The 20,366-nt window shown below is 39.2% G+C and overlaps 2 protein-coding genes across 3 annotated transcripts in view; both read right to left on the bottom strand.

Annotated features, from left to right (window-relative positions):
* Nucleotides 1–7,715, bottom strand: part of CALCRL (calcitonin receptor like receptor) — a 66,826-nt gene extending 59,111 nt beyond the window's left edge. Inside the window, exon 1 of one of the 2 annotated variants that reach the window (XM_027740093.2) lies at nt 7,285–7,715. In XM_027740093.2, the coding sequence (XP_027595894.1) occupies nt 7,285–7,457 (173 nt within the window). In that variant the 5' untranslated portion in view covers nt 7,458–7,715. Of the gene's footprint in view, nt 1–7,236 lie in introns of both variants that reach the window. The other variant, XM_027740094.2, reaches the window with a different exon arrangement.
* Nucleotides 7,716–12,523: 4,808 nt separating this feature from the next.
* The window catches only part of TFPI (tissue factor pathway inhibitor), a 33,917-nt gene continuing 26,074 nt past the window's right edge, over nt 12,524–20,366 (bottom strand). Inside the window, 4 exon segments of the mRNA XM_027740097.2 lie at nt 12,524–13,206; nt 13,208–13,275; nt 13,624–13,806; nt 19,875–19,967. Of these exon segments, the coding sequence (XP_027595898.2) occupies nt 13,162–13,206; nt 13,208–13,275; nt 13,624–13,806; nt 19,875–19,967 (389 nt within the window). The 3' untranslated portion in view covers nt 12,524–13,161.

The following is a 20,366-nucleotide window of genomic DNA, read 5'->3' as shown; positions in this document are numbered from 1 at the left end:
TACATGCTCTTCTGGAATAACTGGAAGGGGAAAAAAGAAAACCTAGACCCCAGTGGATCATGCTAAAAGGCTAAAATGATCAGAATGATATTTTTCTACCTATTTTCATCAGTACCCTCAAAATGCTGATATAGCACATCCAGCACGTGGGATTGGGGGAAAAAAAGGCTCTTGTAAGACAGTGCTATGACTCCCACAACCGATCCAATGACAATGTTAAGAGCTGAAGACTGATCAAACCATCTCCTTTAGCCAGAAAGGATGAATTTCCAGAGTGAGAAAACAAACATAAATTGAAATTAATACAATGGCTGTACTCCAGACAACTGTTTGAGCTTCCAATCACAACTGTTATTCATTTTAGATAAAACCTACATTGTGACAGCAAATAGATATGAAAAAAAATAATTCTATTTCCACTTTGCTCACTGGTGTGTAATTTGTGACAATGTTAATTACACTTATGACACAACACGCATAAAATTATAGAAGTGATATAATCTTTCAGATCTCCCTTAGTGAAAACTGATGGAGGATGAGATTCCCCAGCTCCATAGGGTGAGAACACTGCAATAGCAGAGTTTGACTTGAGGGGAATTCTTACTCTCATTTGCATATTGGTTTCCGAAGTTGTTCTTTTCCAGGACTATAATTTTCCCTGTTTGTTTTCAGCAGAAAAGCTTTCATGTCCTGATGCACACACACAATTAACAGATTAGAAGCATTTAAAAAAAAAAAAATAATCCTTCTTTTTCTATCCCTTCCAAAACTGAGACAAGAAAAAAAAACAAAACAAAGGAAAAACCAAACCCTCCCCCCAAGCCCCACACTGAGCTGGCACCCACATACCCACACCAAAGGCTATAATTCAGTTTAGTGTCTAAGTGTCTACTTAGCATGTGCTTTTCTCCAATTGCTGCTCGCTGCCCACAAAAACAGCACAGCCTTGGTGGCCTTCAGTGCATTATGATGCAACAAACAACACACTTAATAAAGAGTGAAGAATGCTGAGTGTTGGCCATGCAGAGAGTACTTGAATAAGCACTCAGGAAAGAGTCTTAATTTGGCTTTCCTGAACTTGTTTAAACTTCTTCCCTACTACTTATTAAATCAATTTTAAAAAGGTTCCCGATCCTGATACTTTGGTACAGAGTACACATGTGTTGTTCCCCTTCAAGGAAGATGATTGTGAAGTTCAGTATATAGTCATTTATGGAAAGGGTTCCCACCCCCACCTTCCCCTTCCAAGAATCTTGATGTGTGAAGACAGACATTTCTTTGAGAGGAAGGATAAGGCAGAGGTTAATTTCATCTGCATGAGCCAGTATAGGATATTGGAAATATTGTCAAGCCACATTCTTAATGCCTGGCAAAGTGACTCATTCAGAGTCATCACAGGAAAGGAAGTTGAACAGAATCTAAAACGGAACAGGATGGGGGCTTGAACAGGAGAAAGAAGTGAGAGAAAGGAAACTGGATTGTTTAAAGTAGACTGAGGTTACAAGTTCTAGAATGAGATTATTTTTAAAATAAATATATAAAATATATGTATATGTAAAAATATATACACATGTATGCACATATAAAAATACACGTATGCATGCATGTATTTACAAAACCCAGTTTCTTTCTATTTGAAGGGAGACTTGTATTTGCAGGTTGTCTTTGAAAGGTGCCTGCTGAGCCATTTGTTTCAGTTTTAGGCGGCATTAACACGAGGTGGGAAATAGAAAAGGATCCTCTCTAGAAATCCACAGATTTTTAACAATCCCGTTCCTATTCCACACAATGGGAAATTCTCAGATTATGGAGTTACACACTCGTGTAACAATCAGCAAATACAGCAAACACATTCCCTAAAGAAACACAACAAACAAGACATTTTCTTCCCCCCCCCCCCCAAAAATGCATCACTGACTTGTACTAAAAACTTGGTTTGTCTTCTCCACACTTTTTTACTGTGAACCTTTGGATGAATTGCCACCTGACATATCAATTTTAGCTAAGCTGAACAGCAACAACATGTAGATTGTTTCAATAAATAAATAAATCTCCTTGACTTCATCACACCTGAAAACATGTTGCTTGTGCAAAAGAACCTCCATTGAAAAAAAGAATAATTTTGGTCCCCAGAGAAGATGACAAAACCAATTTTTAGTATCATAAAGGCAACATCCAACTGATTCACAACCCTTTATATTTCAAAATTGTCACCTGTGAGTAAAACTCCTGATTGTATAATCCAATACCAATTATGTGTCATTTTTCATATTCAAAGGGATACACTGAGAGATGAAAACACCCATAAAATCACATAACTAAAGAAAATAAACTTCAGAGTTAGAAAGGCATGCATGATCAAAAAAAAACGTGTTAGAATAAATACTCTTAAATCCTCCCCAAAAAATTTATCTCCTTTTGTGTAATGTTCCTTATTTAATCCCCAGAGTGACACCTGCTGGATTTCACTAACTGAAACTAAAGGGCAGATATTCCCATTACACACAACGTTTCAGGATAATAATTGCAAAAATGTGCCATTTTAGTAATAAAAGGTTGCACAGTATAATATTTTTCCTCCATTTGGGGCAGGAAATAAATACATAGATGCGACCACACAGGAAGGAAGTATAATGTCTAAAGCTCTTACTGGTATATTTTTCTATTTATATGTAGTAAGAACCATGGAGCACAACATTTGGTGGCAAATTATATTCAATTCTGTTAATATAATATGAAAAAAATATTTTCAAAGCCTAAAAAAACCCGAGTTCTGGTATAACAAATGTGTTCCCAGTACGTCTTTGGATTTTTTGGTTTTTTTTTGGTTTTTTTTTTAATCTAATGAAACTCTAACAGAATTATCAGTATTAAAATAATATAAAACTTATTAATATTCATTTGCAAGATTTCACCACTGAAATGGTGGAGGAAAAAAGTGAGTGGAAAATCTAAATGGTCATTCAAGGAGGGACTTTACACCCATAAAAGCATCAAGGTAGCAGAGTTTTCAAGCTGGGAATTACCAAAGAATATGTGGAAAAGATTAGGTAGGTTTTAGGCACTGAAAAGATATTCAGCCCAAACACAGTTGGTATACCATATCATATCATAGTATATGAGTGGGTGCTTTGGACATAGTAATAATAATAATAAAAAAAATCACTAATTGCTATGTTTGGCCCCTCGTCCATGGTATTACTGGTAACAGTATGGGCTTCATTAAACAAAACCATCACTCCTTTTTGGGGGGATATTTTTTAAATAAGGGCTGTGTGACCCAGGTATAAATCCAGAAATACGACATTGTTTGATCTTCTGAAATTCAACTGGTGTCTTAATGGTCAGCTACAGCTTAATAATGGCCAAAACGGTCAGAAAATTCTCGAGTGACATCAACGCTACATGAAAAGGCAACAGCTTCAAGAGACATGCAAATTTACCCAAGTTAAGAATCTGTTTTCTTGTGTTGAAGGGGGAACGTTGCTTCTCCCATGGAAAGTCTTTTTTGATGCACTACAATCAGTTAACCGTACTTCAGATGCATCTGTCCAAAGAAAAGCAACTCAAAATAAATCACTTTTGGATGGCGTATCCTGTAGAAACGATTGAAAGTGTTTGCACAGAACTAGGGCAGAAAAAGGATGACTTTGCTGGGAAAATATAAACAGTATAAACAAACTTGGGAGACTGAAGCACGAGGACTGAGAAAACAAAACTTTCAAAATGTGAAAGTTTAGCCTTTCGGTTCTGCCCAGATTCTAATATAGCACAAAAAGGATTGCTAAGAAGAAATGCTCTAATGGAACTAAATTTCATAAGACCTCCTATTGTACCACACTGGCTGTGGAATTCTCCATCAACATAACAGGTAAGAAATAGGCTATTTTCTGATGCTCTTTGTGCAAGCAGATTTACACTGAAAACATCTGAATTGCCAACGTGAGTACAAAAAACCAAAAATAATGTGTTGTGTGCACTTACAGAAAGCTTTCTCCATATTCTTTTCAATATTAAAAGGAAACAACATTCAAACGTATTCAGTTCAAAATACTAACACTTGCTATTCATGGCTTTCTAAACAAAACATGAGGTTTAGGATTAATTTACTTCGAAAGTCTCTTTAGAAATGCACATGTTCTCTCTTTAATTGCTATGTTAGCAATAATAGAAGCCAGCATGATATAGACCTGCCTACGTTGTATACAGAAATAATATATATATTACTATATGTACAATACACAAAACCACATGTATAAACACGCTTATTTTACTGCCTCAAAGTTATTTGTTTGTCAGCTCCCATCAGTTTTGATAATAGAAGCATTCATTCCTTCCTTGACACCGTAATATCAAGGATATAGTCAATTCCAGAGCTCTGACAAATTGCTGCACAATTCCCAGTGACAGAACAGTTACATGAGAAACTAAGAGACTGTTTTCAATAAGTGTAAAGCTCAACTGAGTAAAGTGCAACACATTGAACTCAATGACAGAGCTCTCAGAACAGAGGTAAATGCCAATATTGTGTGTGTGCTCCACAGGAGTGACAGCTGATCAGGAGCACAGAAGGAATTTTGGGAGCAAATCAAGAACACCGTAAACACACAGGCAACAGATGGGAACAACTTCTTCAGAAGAAATTCTGTTTTGTTTTCCTAACCGTAGACTTGGACTTCTTATTGGAGAAATTCCTCCAATTGCTTTAATAAATAGCTTATGTTCAGCATTTAGCACAGAAGTGACCAGATATACGCTTTTTAAGTATCACTGTATACACATTATTATTAAAAAAATATCAGTAGCAATAGTTTCTTCCCAGTGACTGTGGCCCAGTTTGAATCCTTTATCTGCATGACTTTGTGGACTCTTTTGGGCCCAATTCTACCCAGCTCCAGCCTGTGCTGGGAATGCTGTTGGAAGCAGCTGATTACCTTGAATGTGCAGAATCGAGAACCAAGTTAATCATTCTGCTGATGGCAAAGGCAATGTATCACTGTGCTTTCTTCCCTTGCTTTTGTTATTAATTGTGTCCTAGTCTAAAATCCGAACTGCAATACCCAGACAGCCCACAGAGCACAGCCTGCATTCCCAGAGGGTCCCTTCCCTGAGCCAGGTATGACATTAGTTATCCAGAATGAGACATGTGCATCTGGGTTTTTCGACTGGAGCGTTCAAAAATTAATGAAGTTACCAAGAAACTAGCTGCCTACAGACTGCAGAATGCAAGTGCTCGGATGGGTGACCCAGGTATAACTCCTTCAACAGAAAAATACCAACTTTTAGGAACTTCTTGCCCTTTGACAGTCGGTGGAAAAATTCCCGCTGGCTCTCAGTGGACCAGGGTTTCAACAGTTGTGTTGTATCACAAAAAGCCTACTCAAAAGGACAAATACTACTTTTCTTAACACAGAGAAAGACTTCAACTGATCAGAAATTCAGGGTACAGTAACATTTGAAGGACACACATCATGCCATTCTTGAACTTGCAATGAATGTTATATATTCAGGTATTTAGTTTCATCCAGTAAGAAGTGCAGTGACACTGTTCTACACCACTGTCCTGCTGCTGCCTTTGCTTAATCTGCAAATAACACAGATTCTGACCTCAAACCTGCAAACACACCCGACACTTCCTATGTGTGCACCTCAACCTACACCAGTTACTCGAGAAAAAAAACCCAAAAATAAGAATCTAAGTCACTGAGCTGAAATATTTCTGAAGACAGTTTTCCCCACTGCACTGATCATTAAAACAACGTGAACACCTTTTATCTGAAGTGCCCCCTTCTTTGACTCAGCGTCACCAGGTGCCTTTTGTGCGGAAGATTTTCAAAGTTGGATGAAGACTTTGGGATTGCTCCTATATGCAGTGAAGTCAACGAGAGTTTGAGCAGACGGCAGAAGCAAATACTGTGTGAAAATACAGGTTGTTATTTTTACTTGAGAATTTCAGACATCATTGCAGCACGTGTGCTTTGAAAGGAAACGCACGGATTCAAACCTGATCTTGCTCCTCCTTATCTAGACATGGAGCACCTCCTTTCAACCCATTGAAAGGACCTCGGATTCAGAGCACATCACTGATCTGAACAGGTTTAAGCTGTTATATGCATTAGTACTGCAAATGAATGACAAGATTCCCAGTAGGCACAGGAGGACTGGAAAGACTCCGCATTGGCGCAATTGTAAGAGCAGCAAAGTCCATCCCCAAGGTATCTGGCATAAGTTAGTTAGTTATTTTTATTAATATTTCATTCTTGACCCCTATAAACCGTACGGATAACCAAATGATTCATTGTAGATCAAACCCAAGTGTGATTTACAGCCTAAAGAGATTTATTTTCCTGATTCTACAGATCCATTGCTTACACACACGAGTAAATGATTAGAATTAACAATTTCGGTACTGCAACCGCATCTGTAAAACCAGAGGATATCTCACCTCTTTTGGAAAGCTGAAGAACTGACAAGACTTTTAATTGCCTTGTAGCTGATACCTGGAAGCACAGAATCACACACTTCCCACTGTTCAGTAGTTTCTCAGGGAAAGGAAGTAGCTGACAATTACCTGCCAATAAATCAGCTTGGTGTTTGCGGTTAAAAACCTCAAACAGTAACACCCCGGCACGCGACAGGCTTCAAACTCAACCTAACTTTTCCTCAAGCAAACAGAAAGTCCAAACAAAACAGAAGCTTTACTTTTTTTATCTGTGTAATTACCGCACAAAACCTAATTATGAAACAACTCAAGTACGACCTCTTTCTGGTACAATAAGATTAAAGAAATATTCAGGAAGAAAATCCACACTACTTCATCACCTAAATCAGCCTCTCTTGAAAGAGCTGCAGTTGTACTGAGTCCTAAGGACCCTTTTCAAGCCAATGAGCCTCTAATTCTCTCCAGATGCAAAGACAGAAATTCGGTTAGTTAATATTAGAGGTTTGAGACAGAATCCTCAAAGTGCTGATTAGGGCATTTTATCTCCCTTTCTACCTGTTTATTCTATCAAGGAGAGATATAACAACACCAGTTATAAAATCAAGCTCAACGTTTGGCTCACTAAAAATAAACGGAGGTTTTCCTCACACCCCTTTCTCCCTGCAGATTCCATATCACACGCCTCGGTTCAATGCAAAAGCGCTGCACACACGCGTAACTCTCAACGCGTTCAGATGGCACAGAACTGTCGCTCCCGGGTAAAACAATGAAACTGTTTTTCCATCGCTACTCACCGCGCTGAGTTTTCACGAGAACGCTTTCAGACAAAAGCAGCGATGTACCTCGTTCCCTCCCTCCGCGGCCAAACGAGAGCTGCTGCGAGAGCCTGGTGCTGCCGCCGGGTATAATCCAGTGCCCGGGCTGCGGGAGCGGCGGCTCGGGGGGCAGCGCTGCCGCGGGAGCGCCGGGAGCGCGTCCGATGGAGCGCGGAGCGGCGGCGGCAGCAGCGAAACATCAGAGCTTCCTGTTACATCACCCGACCCCGCCTGCGGCCGGCGTTGAGTTACTTTTCCCTCTCGAATGGCATGTCCCGGGGAAAGCCAGGCTCCTCTGGCATCCGTGCCCGAGCCCTGCCATCTGCTCCCCGGCAGCGCCGCGCCGGCTCTGCCCGCACCTTGCCCCGGGGCGGCTGCGGCTCGCCCGCCCCCGAATTAAAGCTGCTGCTCTGAAACCACTCGCAAAACGCTCGCTCGCTGCTCTGCTGGAAAGGAGGAGACCACGGGACCTGTCCTTTCACGTATCGAGCCAGTGAGATTCGTCCTCTTCCTCCAGCTAGACCCAGAGAAATAAATTCGTTTGGATCTTTATTGAGAGACAGGGAATACACAAGAGCTGCTTCCTCCTCAGTGTGACTGACGTGACCCACCTCTGCCAGCAACTGCAGGGACTACATTACATCCCATACTACATTACATCCCATACTACATTACATCCCATACTGTACAGAGAAATACTTCTATTCCTCAAATGTTAAACTGCGGCAAAGGTCAGAACCAAAGTTTTCAAATTCAAGCGAGTGCATAATTTAAAGTGACACTTTTGTTTTGTACCCAAGGGAAAAAAAAGTATTTAAATAAATAAGACTTTGAATATCTAGGGTACAAAAAAAGGCAACAGGAACATTAATATTGCTGCACAGGTCTCTAGGCTACATATTTTTAAATGCTGGTGATTTCAAAGCAGAAGTATGAACTGCCTGGTTTGAAAACTGCCATAAAACAAAATTAATGGCAATCCTTCTACTAGCTGCAAAGAGATTCGTATTGGGACCTAAAAATGTTTCTTTGAGAGCATTTATGACTTGTTCTTTGTACAGTCAATACCTGTGCTATAGACAGAATCTGTGCCCTCCAAATCAATGGGCAGTTGCTGTGTAGACATGACAATACCATGCTGAACAAATGGGGAGTTCCTGGAGCATTAAGCTGGAACACCAGTACTCCTTATGGAACACCATAAGGACCTCCCAAAGGTCACAGTGTCATAAGGACCTATCAAAATGATACCCTTTGCTCGTAAAACAAGACAAAGTATTCTGCTCACTTCTCTCTACCTGTCACTTGTCCACTCTTTTTGCCATCAGAATCATTTGTGGAACATGCTGTGAACTGGAGGAGGGAATTCATCTGGCCATTGAAAAATCTTTTCCTCAAAAAGGACAAGAGCAAGAAACCCAAAACTAAGAGGGAAAACCTCCCACAAACCAACCAAACATACAACATACAAACAAAAACCAAACAAAACCACCCCTAATCCAGGGTCAGGAAAAATCAGAAGAAGGAAAAGAGGGGTAGGGACACTTTCAATCCATATGGCAACTGAATTGTGAAATCACACTCCAGGGTTACCAAAGGAGCACGCATATGACTTGAGTATTCATTTGGCACATGCGAGTGTTGGTGCTTCTAGGATCTGACATCAGGAGAATGTCTGAGTTTTATAATCAGTGAAGAACTAAGAACTGGCACTCTAAACCTTTAGGCAATGTAAACAGATATAAACTAGGGATTAGCTCAGATTCTGAACAGTGATGGAAATAAATTTCTCTAAAATAAACGGTGTCACCTCAGGTAGTGGAATTTCATCACAAGTGAGCCTGGGAGTATTACTTAGGCCAGTCAGGTCTAGGTTATGGATTACAACATGGCACATTACACATTGTAGCTTGAAAAATCCATGTATTCCAGCCAGGCACACATGTTCAAGACAGGCATCTGAATTAGCTGGAGAGGTGGATTACACGGGTCGTGTTTGATTTGGCACGTCAAATGTTATCTTGTTTTTTTGTCTCTTCGTTTGAATTATTATTTACAAAGTCTCACATTCTACGTATTTAGCTATCATTGAAACTTACTTGCTGCTGCTGTACAGGCACCTGAGACACCTCACTGGTGCAGTTTGCACTTCAGAGATGCGCTGGCTCTCGGAATTTCTCCATCTCCCCCTCCTCTGGCTACAGGTTGCCTAAATTACACCCGTACTGGCTGCCGAGTGACAGCGCGGGAGCGAGCAGCTCAAAGGGGGCCTAAATGTGCCAAACAACCCGCGCTCGAGCCGGAGAAGGCTTAAATCCACGCGAAGAAAGCAAATCTCGGTTCCCCCTTTCAGCACGGAGGGACTGACCCATCCCGGCGCTCGCCGCGCCGCGCGCCCCCTCTCGCGGCATCCCGGGGGATAAACAGAGCCACGGGAACCCCTCCAGGATTTAGTGTTGGATAAAGAACCCCTCGTGGATAAAGTGTTATTATCGCGAGTGAACAACCAGAAACTGTAAGCGAACACTTCACCCGAACTTCACCCGAACCTGGTTTTTTTCCTCTGGAGATACTGCTGAGAACAACCAGCTATGAGACATAACCCTCATGTCAACTTCTGTTGGATTCCAAATATTTGATGTGAGAAAAAGAAAAACTGCTAAGTTTAAACAAAGCCTTGGGCTGACACAGACTGGGGAAAAACCTCCATCTGGAGTCCAGACAAGGATCCATTGATGTCATGGAATGTCCTGCCCAAGCCTGGAGAAACCATGCCCTGATCTCATCAAAGCTGTGCAGAAAACCCTTCTCTCTCTCTTTGTTACCTGGTCCCCCCTGTAAAATCCCCCAAGTTAAAGTGGGTTTTCCCCATGAGGTAATTCCTAAGACCCAAAAGTTTGTAATTTAGGATTTCCCCATACCTCATCTTTGTGTCCCTCCCCCCCAATTTTAATACCATGATATGTAAACCCCCCTGTTAAATATGTAAACCCTGAACCCTTCAAATGTAGAGTTGTGAACCGAATAAAGGATTCCAGTTCCTTGCCTCCAAACTGGGATCATGATAGCTTTATTGACTCACTACAAATTTCAATATGTTTGACAGGTGGGACCTAGAAAGAGGAAGATTTCCTCAAAATGTAAAACAAAATCTATCAGCTTTGCTATTGCAGGTGGATTGGAGGTGCAGAGAGAGATGCTGGCTCAAACAATCTGGAAATAAAACAGAAGCAGTGGGCAGAAAATAAAAAGGAGAAAAAGGAAAACGTACCAGTGAAAATGCAAGGAAAAAAGAATGAATAGAAAGACATTAAATTATTTCTCAAAGATATTTTGCTTCATCATCTGCATGGATTAAGGGCACATAGCAAGTTATTGCAGGTCAGATGACACGTGGGAACTCACCAAACCTCTGTAAAATTGCTTCAGCTTGTTGGCTCCTTATGATAGAGCTGGGGAGAAATCTCACAGCACCCTGCATAATTCCTCCAGAGCAACTGGGGCAGACTCTGGAATGAAATGACTGGATGAATGGACTCCAGTTAATTGGAACCGTACAGTCACTGTAACACCTTAACATAGCTTTATGTTCTGATCTCTTCAGTATTCTGTGATCTGATTCTCTACTTTTTCCCTATGTCATGCCTCAGTTATCCCCCCTACTACATTCATCCTTTAATTATCTTTGGGAAATACATAGATCTCTTTCTTTATTCTTATGTTTGGTTGTTCTGTGGACACCTAGGATAGAGGAATGAAAAGAAGTGAATGAAGGGCATGGAAGGAACTTGTGATGTTGGTGAAGATCATATCACACTGCAGTTTGGACTTTTTATGGGGAAAAACTAACTCAATGCACTGTAGAGCTAAACCAAAACAAGGCAGGAAGACAGCTGGGTAACTGCAGGGCAGCCAAGCAGAGTACACACCCCAAGAGCAGCGTGCACTCTCAGATCAGTTTTTACACTGCCTACAACATTCCAGTTTTCATTCTCATTGCACTGACAAGCATGACAGACAAATCACTTCATAATGTTTTCTTAGTCAATTGAAACAGAGGTGCTTTTGGGATGCTAGAACTCTAAATTCTATTCTGCCTCAACAATGACATAAGAGATCCCTCACTGGATCACTTGTTTAATTTAGGACAGGGTAAGTAGTGGGTGGGAAAGGATGGGGGAGCACCTGCTAGTCCTGTTCTAGCTACAGCAGTCCTGGGAGAAACCTGCACAGTCTTGGGAGCAACTGAGGACTCTCAGTGAGAAGACCCTGTTAGTTTGCAGTAGAGTTCAGCAAGCAGGAGGCTTATGAGAATGGGGAGCAGCCACAGAGCCAGGTTTCTTCTGGGACACAAAGGATGACTTTTCCCAGGCTTCCAGGGTACATTTTGTAGGTGCTGAATCCAGGCAGCCAGGGACAAGCCACTGGACAAAGAGGGAGCCTGAAGAAGAGATATTGCCATGAAATGACCCCCACAAGAGACAATCTGCATACAAATTAATCTATTCATTGCTATCTTTTACATCTATTGTCTCATTCAGAACATTCTGTTTTAGAAACTCCATCATTATAGTTTATAATCTAATAAATCTTACAAAGCTTACAAATTTTTTTGTAGTGTTCTTGGTGGGACTGCTTAAAGAAATACCATGGACAAACCCCTTCCTCCCAGCCACTGCAAGGCTGTGATCAGAGTCCCACCACAGCTGAAAACCCCACCAGGTTTAGAGCTGGAGTCACAGTTGGGCAGAGGACACTGCCCCAGAAACAGCTCTGTCCCCAGCACCTTTATTTAGGCTTGATGCTGAGGAAAAATGCACCTTAAGGAAACACTGCCACCATCAATGCAGATCCCTATAAACACTGGAGCTCTCTGAATGTTGCACTCCTGCTACTAAAGAAGGAGTTTAATTCTCTTTTACATGAAAGCTGTAGAAGATGTTTTAGTTTAACTCACTTACTTCAGCTCTGTCTCCACTTTAAGGTATATCATGTGATCTGGCAATTATGGAAATTTTAATACTGAGAGCCCATGAGAAATTATTATTATGACTAAGAATGGAAGATTAGATGTTTTTACTCACTTCACCATAAAATTTACACAAGGAGAGCTGCAGAATTCTGTGCCCAGAATTCTGGATAAAATTTCAGTGTATTAATATCTCACTTCTACTTACCCTCTCACTCTTATATTTAAATGCGTAATTGCTTACATTTTCAGCAGTAAAGCTTAGCCATGAGTCTAGTTCAGTAACAAGGACAAAAGTCAGTGATCCCAGCATATATATTTTTAAATTATTGCAAATATTTGCCACATTGCTTCACACATTTACAGCTTTAACTGTAATCCTTTTATGGGTATTGGTGTGTTAATTCTGATCTCATATTCATTTTACAATACTGTAATTATATGCACTTCAATGGAGTTAAATCTAGCCTGCATAACCTAAAATAAATGTGATTAAAACAAACCCAGTGTATATTTCCTCTTTACAGCATAGACTTATCTTTTAATGATGGATTGAAACAATCATGTTTGACAAGTGATGATTCTTTGACAGGCATTATGCTTTCTTTAGCACAAAAATAGAATTCAAAAAGAATAATGGGGTAATAAAGTGAATTTGAATCTTGTCTAAATTTTAACCATTATGAGTTATATACTCACACAGTCTGTTGACCTGTTGCAGCTCTGACAATTATATACAACCAAACTACAATTTAAAAGCCTTTATCAAATAAAAGGTAACATTTATTAACATGAATGAGGAATACATAATAAAAATTTAAGCAGCTTAATAATATATAATCAAAATAATCAGGACAGTAAATATATTTTAGTGATGTAGACTGAAGGCTTTCATTCACAGGTGAAGAGCAGTTTACTTCACGTTTCCATAAAAATCAAAGTTGTATTCTTTCAGGGATGATTTCCTCTCCCAGAGCCTTTTACTGACTCTTTCTTTCTTTTCTTCTTGATTTTTATTAACTTTCTTCCACCTCGTTTCTTATTGAATCCTAAAGGTGAAATGAAGTAAGATTAGAAGACATCAGAAGATTATCAGAAATAAGAGAAAACTCGTTTCAATAAATCTCCTTAAAAAAAAAGAACATTGTCTTACCTAAAGCCTCCATATGCCTGACCAATGCCAAGTTGTCTTATTTCTGTTCTTTGTACACTGTACTTTACTGTCCATCTTTCTCTCTCTAGCTCTGCCTCTCTTCTGATTTCCTTTTTCACTTTCCTAAGACTTTCAACTCTTACATTTTATCAGGCCCGTACTTACTACTGAAAGCAGCAAGACTGTGTCAATGTGCATAATATTTACCTCTTGTGATAGTCTGGGGCAGTATCACTTCCCATACCTTTCTTGCAGATCCTCAAACACGACTTTCTGGAGGTGAAATTGTTCTCATTCCCACCACAGCCGCTGTAGCTGAACGGGTGGCATCTTCCACTCGAGTGGTTGTAGAAAAATCTCAACTCTTTGGCTCTACAAAGTCCTCTGTCCATAGGGGTCATGCAGAAAGAAGGGATAGGAGGTGGTTCTAGAAATACCAAGAAAAACAAGGTTGGAGACTGTAGTGTATCAGTTTTCTGTTACATCAATATTATTTGAAATTTATGCAGAATTTACCGGTAAATTTAATTCTTCCCTCCTGAAAATCCAGGACGCTTTACATATAAGCATCTTTGTATTAATGATTACAAAAAATAGCACAGTAAATGTTATTCTGCCTTTGAATTTCCAGCAAAAGCTTACCTGAGAGTTACAGCTTTGCCTATATAGTTAGTGAAAAAATTGCCTTTTCTCTTATAGGAGATAGCACTCAAACACAGTTAGAGGAGGTTCAGTATTTGCAGCAAATGAAGTGAATTAAAAGAAACCTGGACAGCTTTAAGAATATGGTGAACACTTCTGATAATTAATGGAGGGAATTACTGCTAGACATTCTGAAACCAAAAAGAAGGTAAAAGTACCCAGCATTTCCAATGTAAGATTCAGAACCTTAACACTGGGGTTGTTGAATGACCACAGAAAGCTTGACCTAAGTAACAGAAGTTGGTCTGTGAGAAAACACTGAGCACCTACAAAAAAATAGCTTGTAATTCACAGAATAAAAAAGGATCGAATGTGAAGAGTAAGTGCACAAATCAGGGAGCTGCTGGTGTGTTAGTGCTGCATTAGGATTTTACCATTCCAGGGAGTAGGCTGGTGTTTGTTTCTCCACGGTCGCTGCAAGTGAGAGTTTGAGAACTGAAACTCTGGGAGGTGAACCTGAGGTATCCAGAGTGCCTGGGCACTGGAACAAACTCAAGAAGCAAGTCCATAAACTTGAAAGAACTCCATCATCTGTTGCCCTGGAGTGACTCACATACAAAATTAGAGCTGGTACAAGTGATGCACAGGAAGCAAGAAGCTGAGTGGGAGCCACTCTGCCATCAGTGCAGGATCCAAAGGAGCGAGGAGAGTGAGGAGTGCCACTTTCCTTCAGGAAGCAGCAGAATTGAGGGAGCTGAGATCCGAGTGCATAAAAGGAAACGCAAAGCCTCTTGCAGATACAAAGCCAGGTAGAAGTGATTCAGTGAAAAAACAAAGTAAAATTCTTAGGGAATAATTTGGGTTTCAGCAGAGCTGAAGAAAATCCATGGCCAAGAAAGCTGGTGAGTTGCTGAAAGCAAGAAGTTATGGATTAACCTGGACTATTCAAGAGGTTGACAAGAAAATATCTAGAAATGACATGATACATCTTATGTGTTTTATGTGTACTACACCTGCTAAAAAAAGTTCATTTGACAAGTATAATAATAGCTGAACTGTCCTGGTGAAAAAGTATGAACAATTGCTGGGAAATAAATAGAATGGTGATTTATGGAAAGCTAAGGCAGTAAAATGAAATTAGTAACATATTTGAAGGTGTTTTAGCAACATCATACTATCCAAAAAAGAATTCTGAAATTCCAAAATGGGGTGAGTTGGTTTTTCAAGATAGACTAAGTTAGTTTCAATTTATAAAATGATCACTACTTAATTTCTTTTTATAACTGTGACATTACCGAAAGATTAAGTTTCACTCTGCATCCAGAGCAGAAGTCCCCAACATGGTACAATGTATATTAAATCTACTGTTTTATTTACAGTGAGGATGGTAGTTAAGTTTACTGAGGCAGTGCTTTTGGTACTGCTCTATCTGAGAACTCCTGGGTGTGGGGTAATTTAATTTCTCTCTAGCTAAAGAGGATGTTAGTTTTCAAAGCAAGTGTTCAGCGACATTAAAAACAAGCTTACCTATCTTAACCTGATAATTTCTGAACCTAAAAAGAACAAGAAGGCTTGCCAGTGAGGAAGGAGCCAAACAGCACAGGTTTGCTAATTATACAAGAGAATTTAAATATACACTTCGCAATGTAAATTACTTATCTGTTGTGTGGGATTCTCCAGTGAGTCCACAGTCCCCTCATGAAGGAGCTCTCACAATGACTGCAAGCTTTGGGGGAACCATGGGCTGCCTATGTATGAACAATGCAACGGGCAGAGAGGTGTCCAAATGCTATTCTGGATCCCTTTTGTAACCCTCCAAAAATTATACAGATCTTTGTCTAGATGATTGTTAGTTAAATGCCCCAGACACAAAACACTGTTCCTGTTTATCTTCAGAATATCTGCCTATTCTTCACTCTCACAGAAGCAACCACAGAAGCAACCCAGGAAGAAAACCTCCTAATTTTGCCACATGGAGCCATTTTTTTCTATAAAACAATCTATGAAAATAAAAATTAAATTACTCATCGTGATTTCCTGTCTGCTGAAGATCATAAAAATTCTGAATTGATTTTAACATACCGACCACTAAAAGACCTGTTAACTTCAAGTTACTGCAAACATAAAACATGGACTGTGTCATGCCCAGCTCAACATCTCCACTGGCAGGACAATTTGTAAGCCTGTGAGCCAGGATGTAAGCACAGTCACTGGAGCATTAGATGCAGCTAAGTTTTCTCTGTTCAGCTCCAGCTTCCAACACTGTGCATTAGAGGTAACAGTAAGTTTAGATATTATGCCTGTTCTTGAGTTTCTGTCTCGAATATTTTGATCTTACAACCTCATTTTTCTGAGAGCTGTTGAAAAGTTCTCTCTCCTGCTCTTTCTGTGAAGAAAAAAAAAATGAAAGAAGCAAAAATCCCACAACCCACAAAACTACACAAAAAGGAAAGGGTACAGACTGAAAAGAGTAAAAAAAAAAATAAAGTGTCCTGCTATCATAATTGTTTTCCCCAATCTAATCATTATGGGTTTATGAATTACAGATACCAACTTTATTGAGAGACTACTTGACATAGAAATGCTGTTTTTAACTCTATTTTTTTCTCAATTTAAAGTACATTTCAGCAGGTTGGGGCTTTTTTCCACAGTGTAAGTGGCATTACTCATTCCATCACATAACTCATTACATGTTAACATCAAGTGGATCATACAAACCCAGAAATTATTAAATCTCATTAAATGCTTTCTAACTTTTTTATACGTACAGCTACATGGCCCGTCCTCTGGTCTTTGATGCAATTTCTCTTTATCCAAAATGTCTGATTTAAACCTGTTTTAAATCTCCAATATCAAGCTCATAAACTTGGGTTTGCAATGAATATTATTGGCCAAAATCACGTGACATTGGTCAGGCCATGCACAGGCACAGGAAAAAACAATTTCATATAATTCAAGTTCATATAAGCAAATGGCAAATGAAATCTTCCAAGCTGGGTTAGTCAAATACTTTCAGGTTTTCTTCTGGAAAATTACAATACAGTTAAATACAAAGTGTTTCTCAGGAACATAACAATTCCATCAAAAACTTTTGAAGGAAATGAGACCTTGGAACCCATCTCACATGGAGTTTTGGAACTGGAGCTCTGAAAGAGCTTCTCAGTCAGGTTTCAGGCTTTATAACAGCAAAATACAGTGTAAATTTTTCTATTATCTTTTATTTTTGTTACTCCTTTTTCTTGATGTTTTGACTGATTTTTGCTTTGGTGAGAGAATAAAACCCTAAACTGCAATATCTGATTTTTTTTTCTGAAAAAAAATAGGCCAACTAATTATATACAATCAGCAGTAGATAAAGAAGGCTATAGTTCTTACCTGTAAAAAGACTCTTGTGCCTAACCCTTCACTGCTACCTAAACAATCTGTGTGTATGGTTTAAGATTCAACTCTTACAATACAGTCTTTTTTTGGATCCCAGACACCCCCCTCTCGGTGTGATAGGATGACAATGAACTGCTAATTAATCTCGCTACAAAAGAAATTTGAAATTACCTTGGTGAGCAGGGTGAAAGAGAACACAATGAGCACTACTTCTCACTAAACACAGGTATGTCACTTCCATAAAGCTTCAGATTTATTGCCAGGTTTTTTGATACGTGCAGGCTTCTGTTTCTCATTTCTGCTCACAGCAGAGCGAAAATAAAAGAATCTTCAAGGAGCCAAGCTCAAAATCACGAGTCATCTGCACTTGAGAGCGCTCTGCAGGTATAAATTGGTGCAGATCCACCGCAGCAAACAGAGCTCTGCCAATTCACATCAGCAAAAGGTGTGACCCTGACTCAGAGAAGCACCAACAGGACCCACATCTCTGTGCTATTCCACATTTGCCAAGTAGAAAATTCACTGTTGATCCTCTAAGCCACTCAAAACTCGCAAATCAAACGTAGGTAAAGCACTTTCAATTTTCCACCACAGATCACTTTATACAATCTAAAAATGAAGCTTTGATTCTTAGCTTCAGTTTTTCTTAACTTCTCCAGAAAAAAAAATTATTTTAGATATTGCAGCAGAGTAAGACCAGAACAATCTTCACCCTCTGAAGAAAGTTCACTGCTGGAAGTCCTAGAAATTTCATGTTTTTACGTATGGTTTGTTTAGTTTGGCCACAGAACAGTTTAATTTTCTGAAGATCAAGGACTATGTTGGAAGTCTAATAATCTTATGTTGTTACAGAGTTATACATACCACTAATAACATGGGGTTTTTTCCCCTGAAATCAAGATAGAATAGCATGTCAGTTTTGAGGTAAGGTATTCTATGAGAGAACTCCTTGCAAAAATGCTTTATTTTTTTCTAATAGTCTTAGTTTAATTTTTATGAATTAATCAAATGAAATTAATTTAATTGACTTAACGTAAATTAATGAAAGTAAATGTAATTTTTTAATGTTCTTGTTAAAAAAACCCCTAAATATAGATAGCCAGGCCAACATACATGCAAAATAGACATTACAGTGGCAGATCAGCTACACTGACTCTACTGGTGCTTGTTCCTCAATCCCCTGTTCCATCAATCTTCAAGTCCTGTCTTTCTCTTACCCTCACCCCTCACCTCTCAAAATCTGCTGTGCAGGAAAATTCTGTTTCTGACAAAGTCAAACCCCCTTCCATTTCCTCTGGGAAAACATAGTTAATCATGCTCCTTTCCTGGTGTAGGTTAGTTCTTTTGAGGATTTGAGGATTCATAGTATGACTAAAAACCTTCAAGGAATGTGTATGCCCCAATGTCCCTGGACTTATTACCAGACCTCAAGTAATTCACATATTTTTCAGTAAAATAAGTTGCCAAAAGCTTTACTGTTTTATATTCATTTGAATAACTCAGGGCATTGATGCTTTTTATGTGGTAAACAAACAATATTACCATAACAGAAAAGAAATTTATACCAACCAAACAGTACATGTGGATCACAGTGCAGGCAAAAAATAAGAGTACAACACACATTCGTGCTTTATTAGACACACCATTCCAAGCAAAGAGCACAGGAATGTTATCCTACATGCCCATTATCTTATAGAATATACAAAATGCAAAAACCTCAATGAGTCTCTAAGCCACCACTCAGTCCTCAAAAGTACAAGTGAGTGTAAATGCAAAAAACCAACATAAATACTTGGTAAGACCGCTCAGGCTCTTTCCAACTGTTTGTTGTTTCCTCTTGCACGACTGTGGATCATAAAAATGACATGCCTCAAAATTCAAACACCCTTTACAGTGTGAGCAAGCACCAGTCATCTACAGTGGACAGTGTCCAGCTGCAGAAACTGCTAAAGCCTCTCCCTCCCCAGGAAAGGTCCAGAGTCTCATCTGCATTATCATACATAGTGCAAAAATACCTTGAAGCTGCACAAAACTAATTCACACTCAAACCAAAACTGAGTTTAATATGGCCGCAGTGAAAATAAAAATATTATGGTACTATATATATTATACTATTCCATACTCTAAAATCCAAATACCGTTCTTTTTTAATGGATAAGAGGAGCTTTAAATCACTTGCCCAATAGATCATCACGAAAATATTAATTTTGACTGAAAGAATTCTGCATCACAGCTTTTGCTCTTTTTGTATTAATCAGACCTTCTGGAAGTGCTCACTTTTCAAGGAGAACAAGGTGTGGTCAGTCTTCCACTTTCTATATTTATGGAAGATCTGTAAATAGCAATATGTTCCTTTGCTTTGACTTTCTCTGCTTATCAAATCCTTTGACATGGATGAAAGCCTATTCTTTAGTCTTGGATATATCAGAAAACAGGTGGAAATGGAAAAGCAATCCATGTAAAAAAACTTACCAAAAAAAATTGGAAACTGGTTGTGCTCCTCCTTCGGGGAACTACTGTTCAGAGTGTTGGGCTGCTCGTTTGGAGCAGTTGGCAACAAATTTACTAAAAGAAAAAGAAAAGTAGGGGCGAGTGTGAGGTGTGAAGCAGTGATGGGTTAATTAGACACAACGAAGCCCTGAAAATCAGCTGTGATTGGTACCCTTTGGCCTTACTCAATGCCAGCATTGATACAACTTAAAGAGAACATTTCTTTAAGTCCCAAAGCCATAGAAAGCTGAGGTTGCTAAGGCAACTTTGAGATGGGTTCATTTTTCTTCTTTAATTTTACTGATGTAAGATTTAAATCAAAAATGGTTTGGCAAGGTTATTTTTATGTTGCCAGCAGACATTCTAACCTTTGAATTTGTAAGCTTTTCTCAAAATATTGTGTTACTGACTAGAAAGTGGTTATGGAGCAAGTTTTAGTGTTAATGACTTCACTGTGCTCATGTATTTCAGCTG

This window comes from Pipra filicauda, unplaced genomic scaffold (assembly GCF_003945595.2).
Source record: "Pipra filicauda isolate LSUMZ 115617 unplaced genomic scaffold, ASM394559v2 scaffold21_size4447388_pilon, whole genome shotgun sequence".
Taxonomy (NCBI): domain Eukaryota; kingdom Metazoa; phylum Chordata; class Aves; order Passeriformes; family Pipridae; genus Pipra; species Pipra filicauda.
The sequence above is the reverse complement of the archived record's forward strand: the minus strand, read 5'-3'. Positions and strand labels throughout refer to the sequence as shown.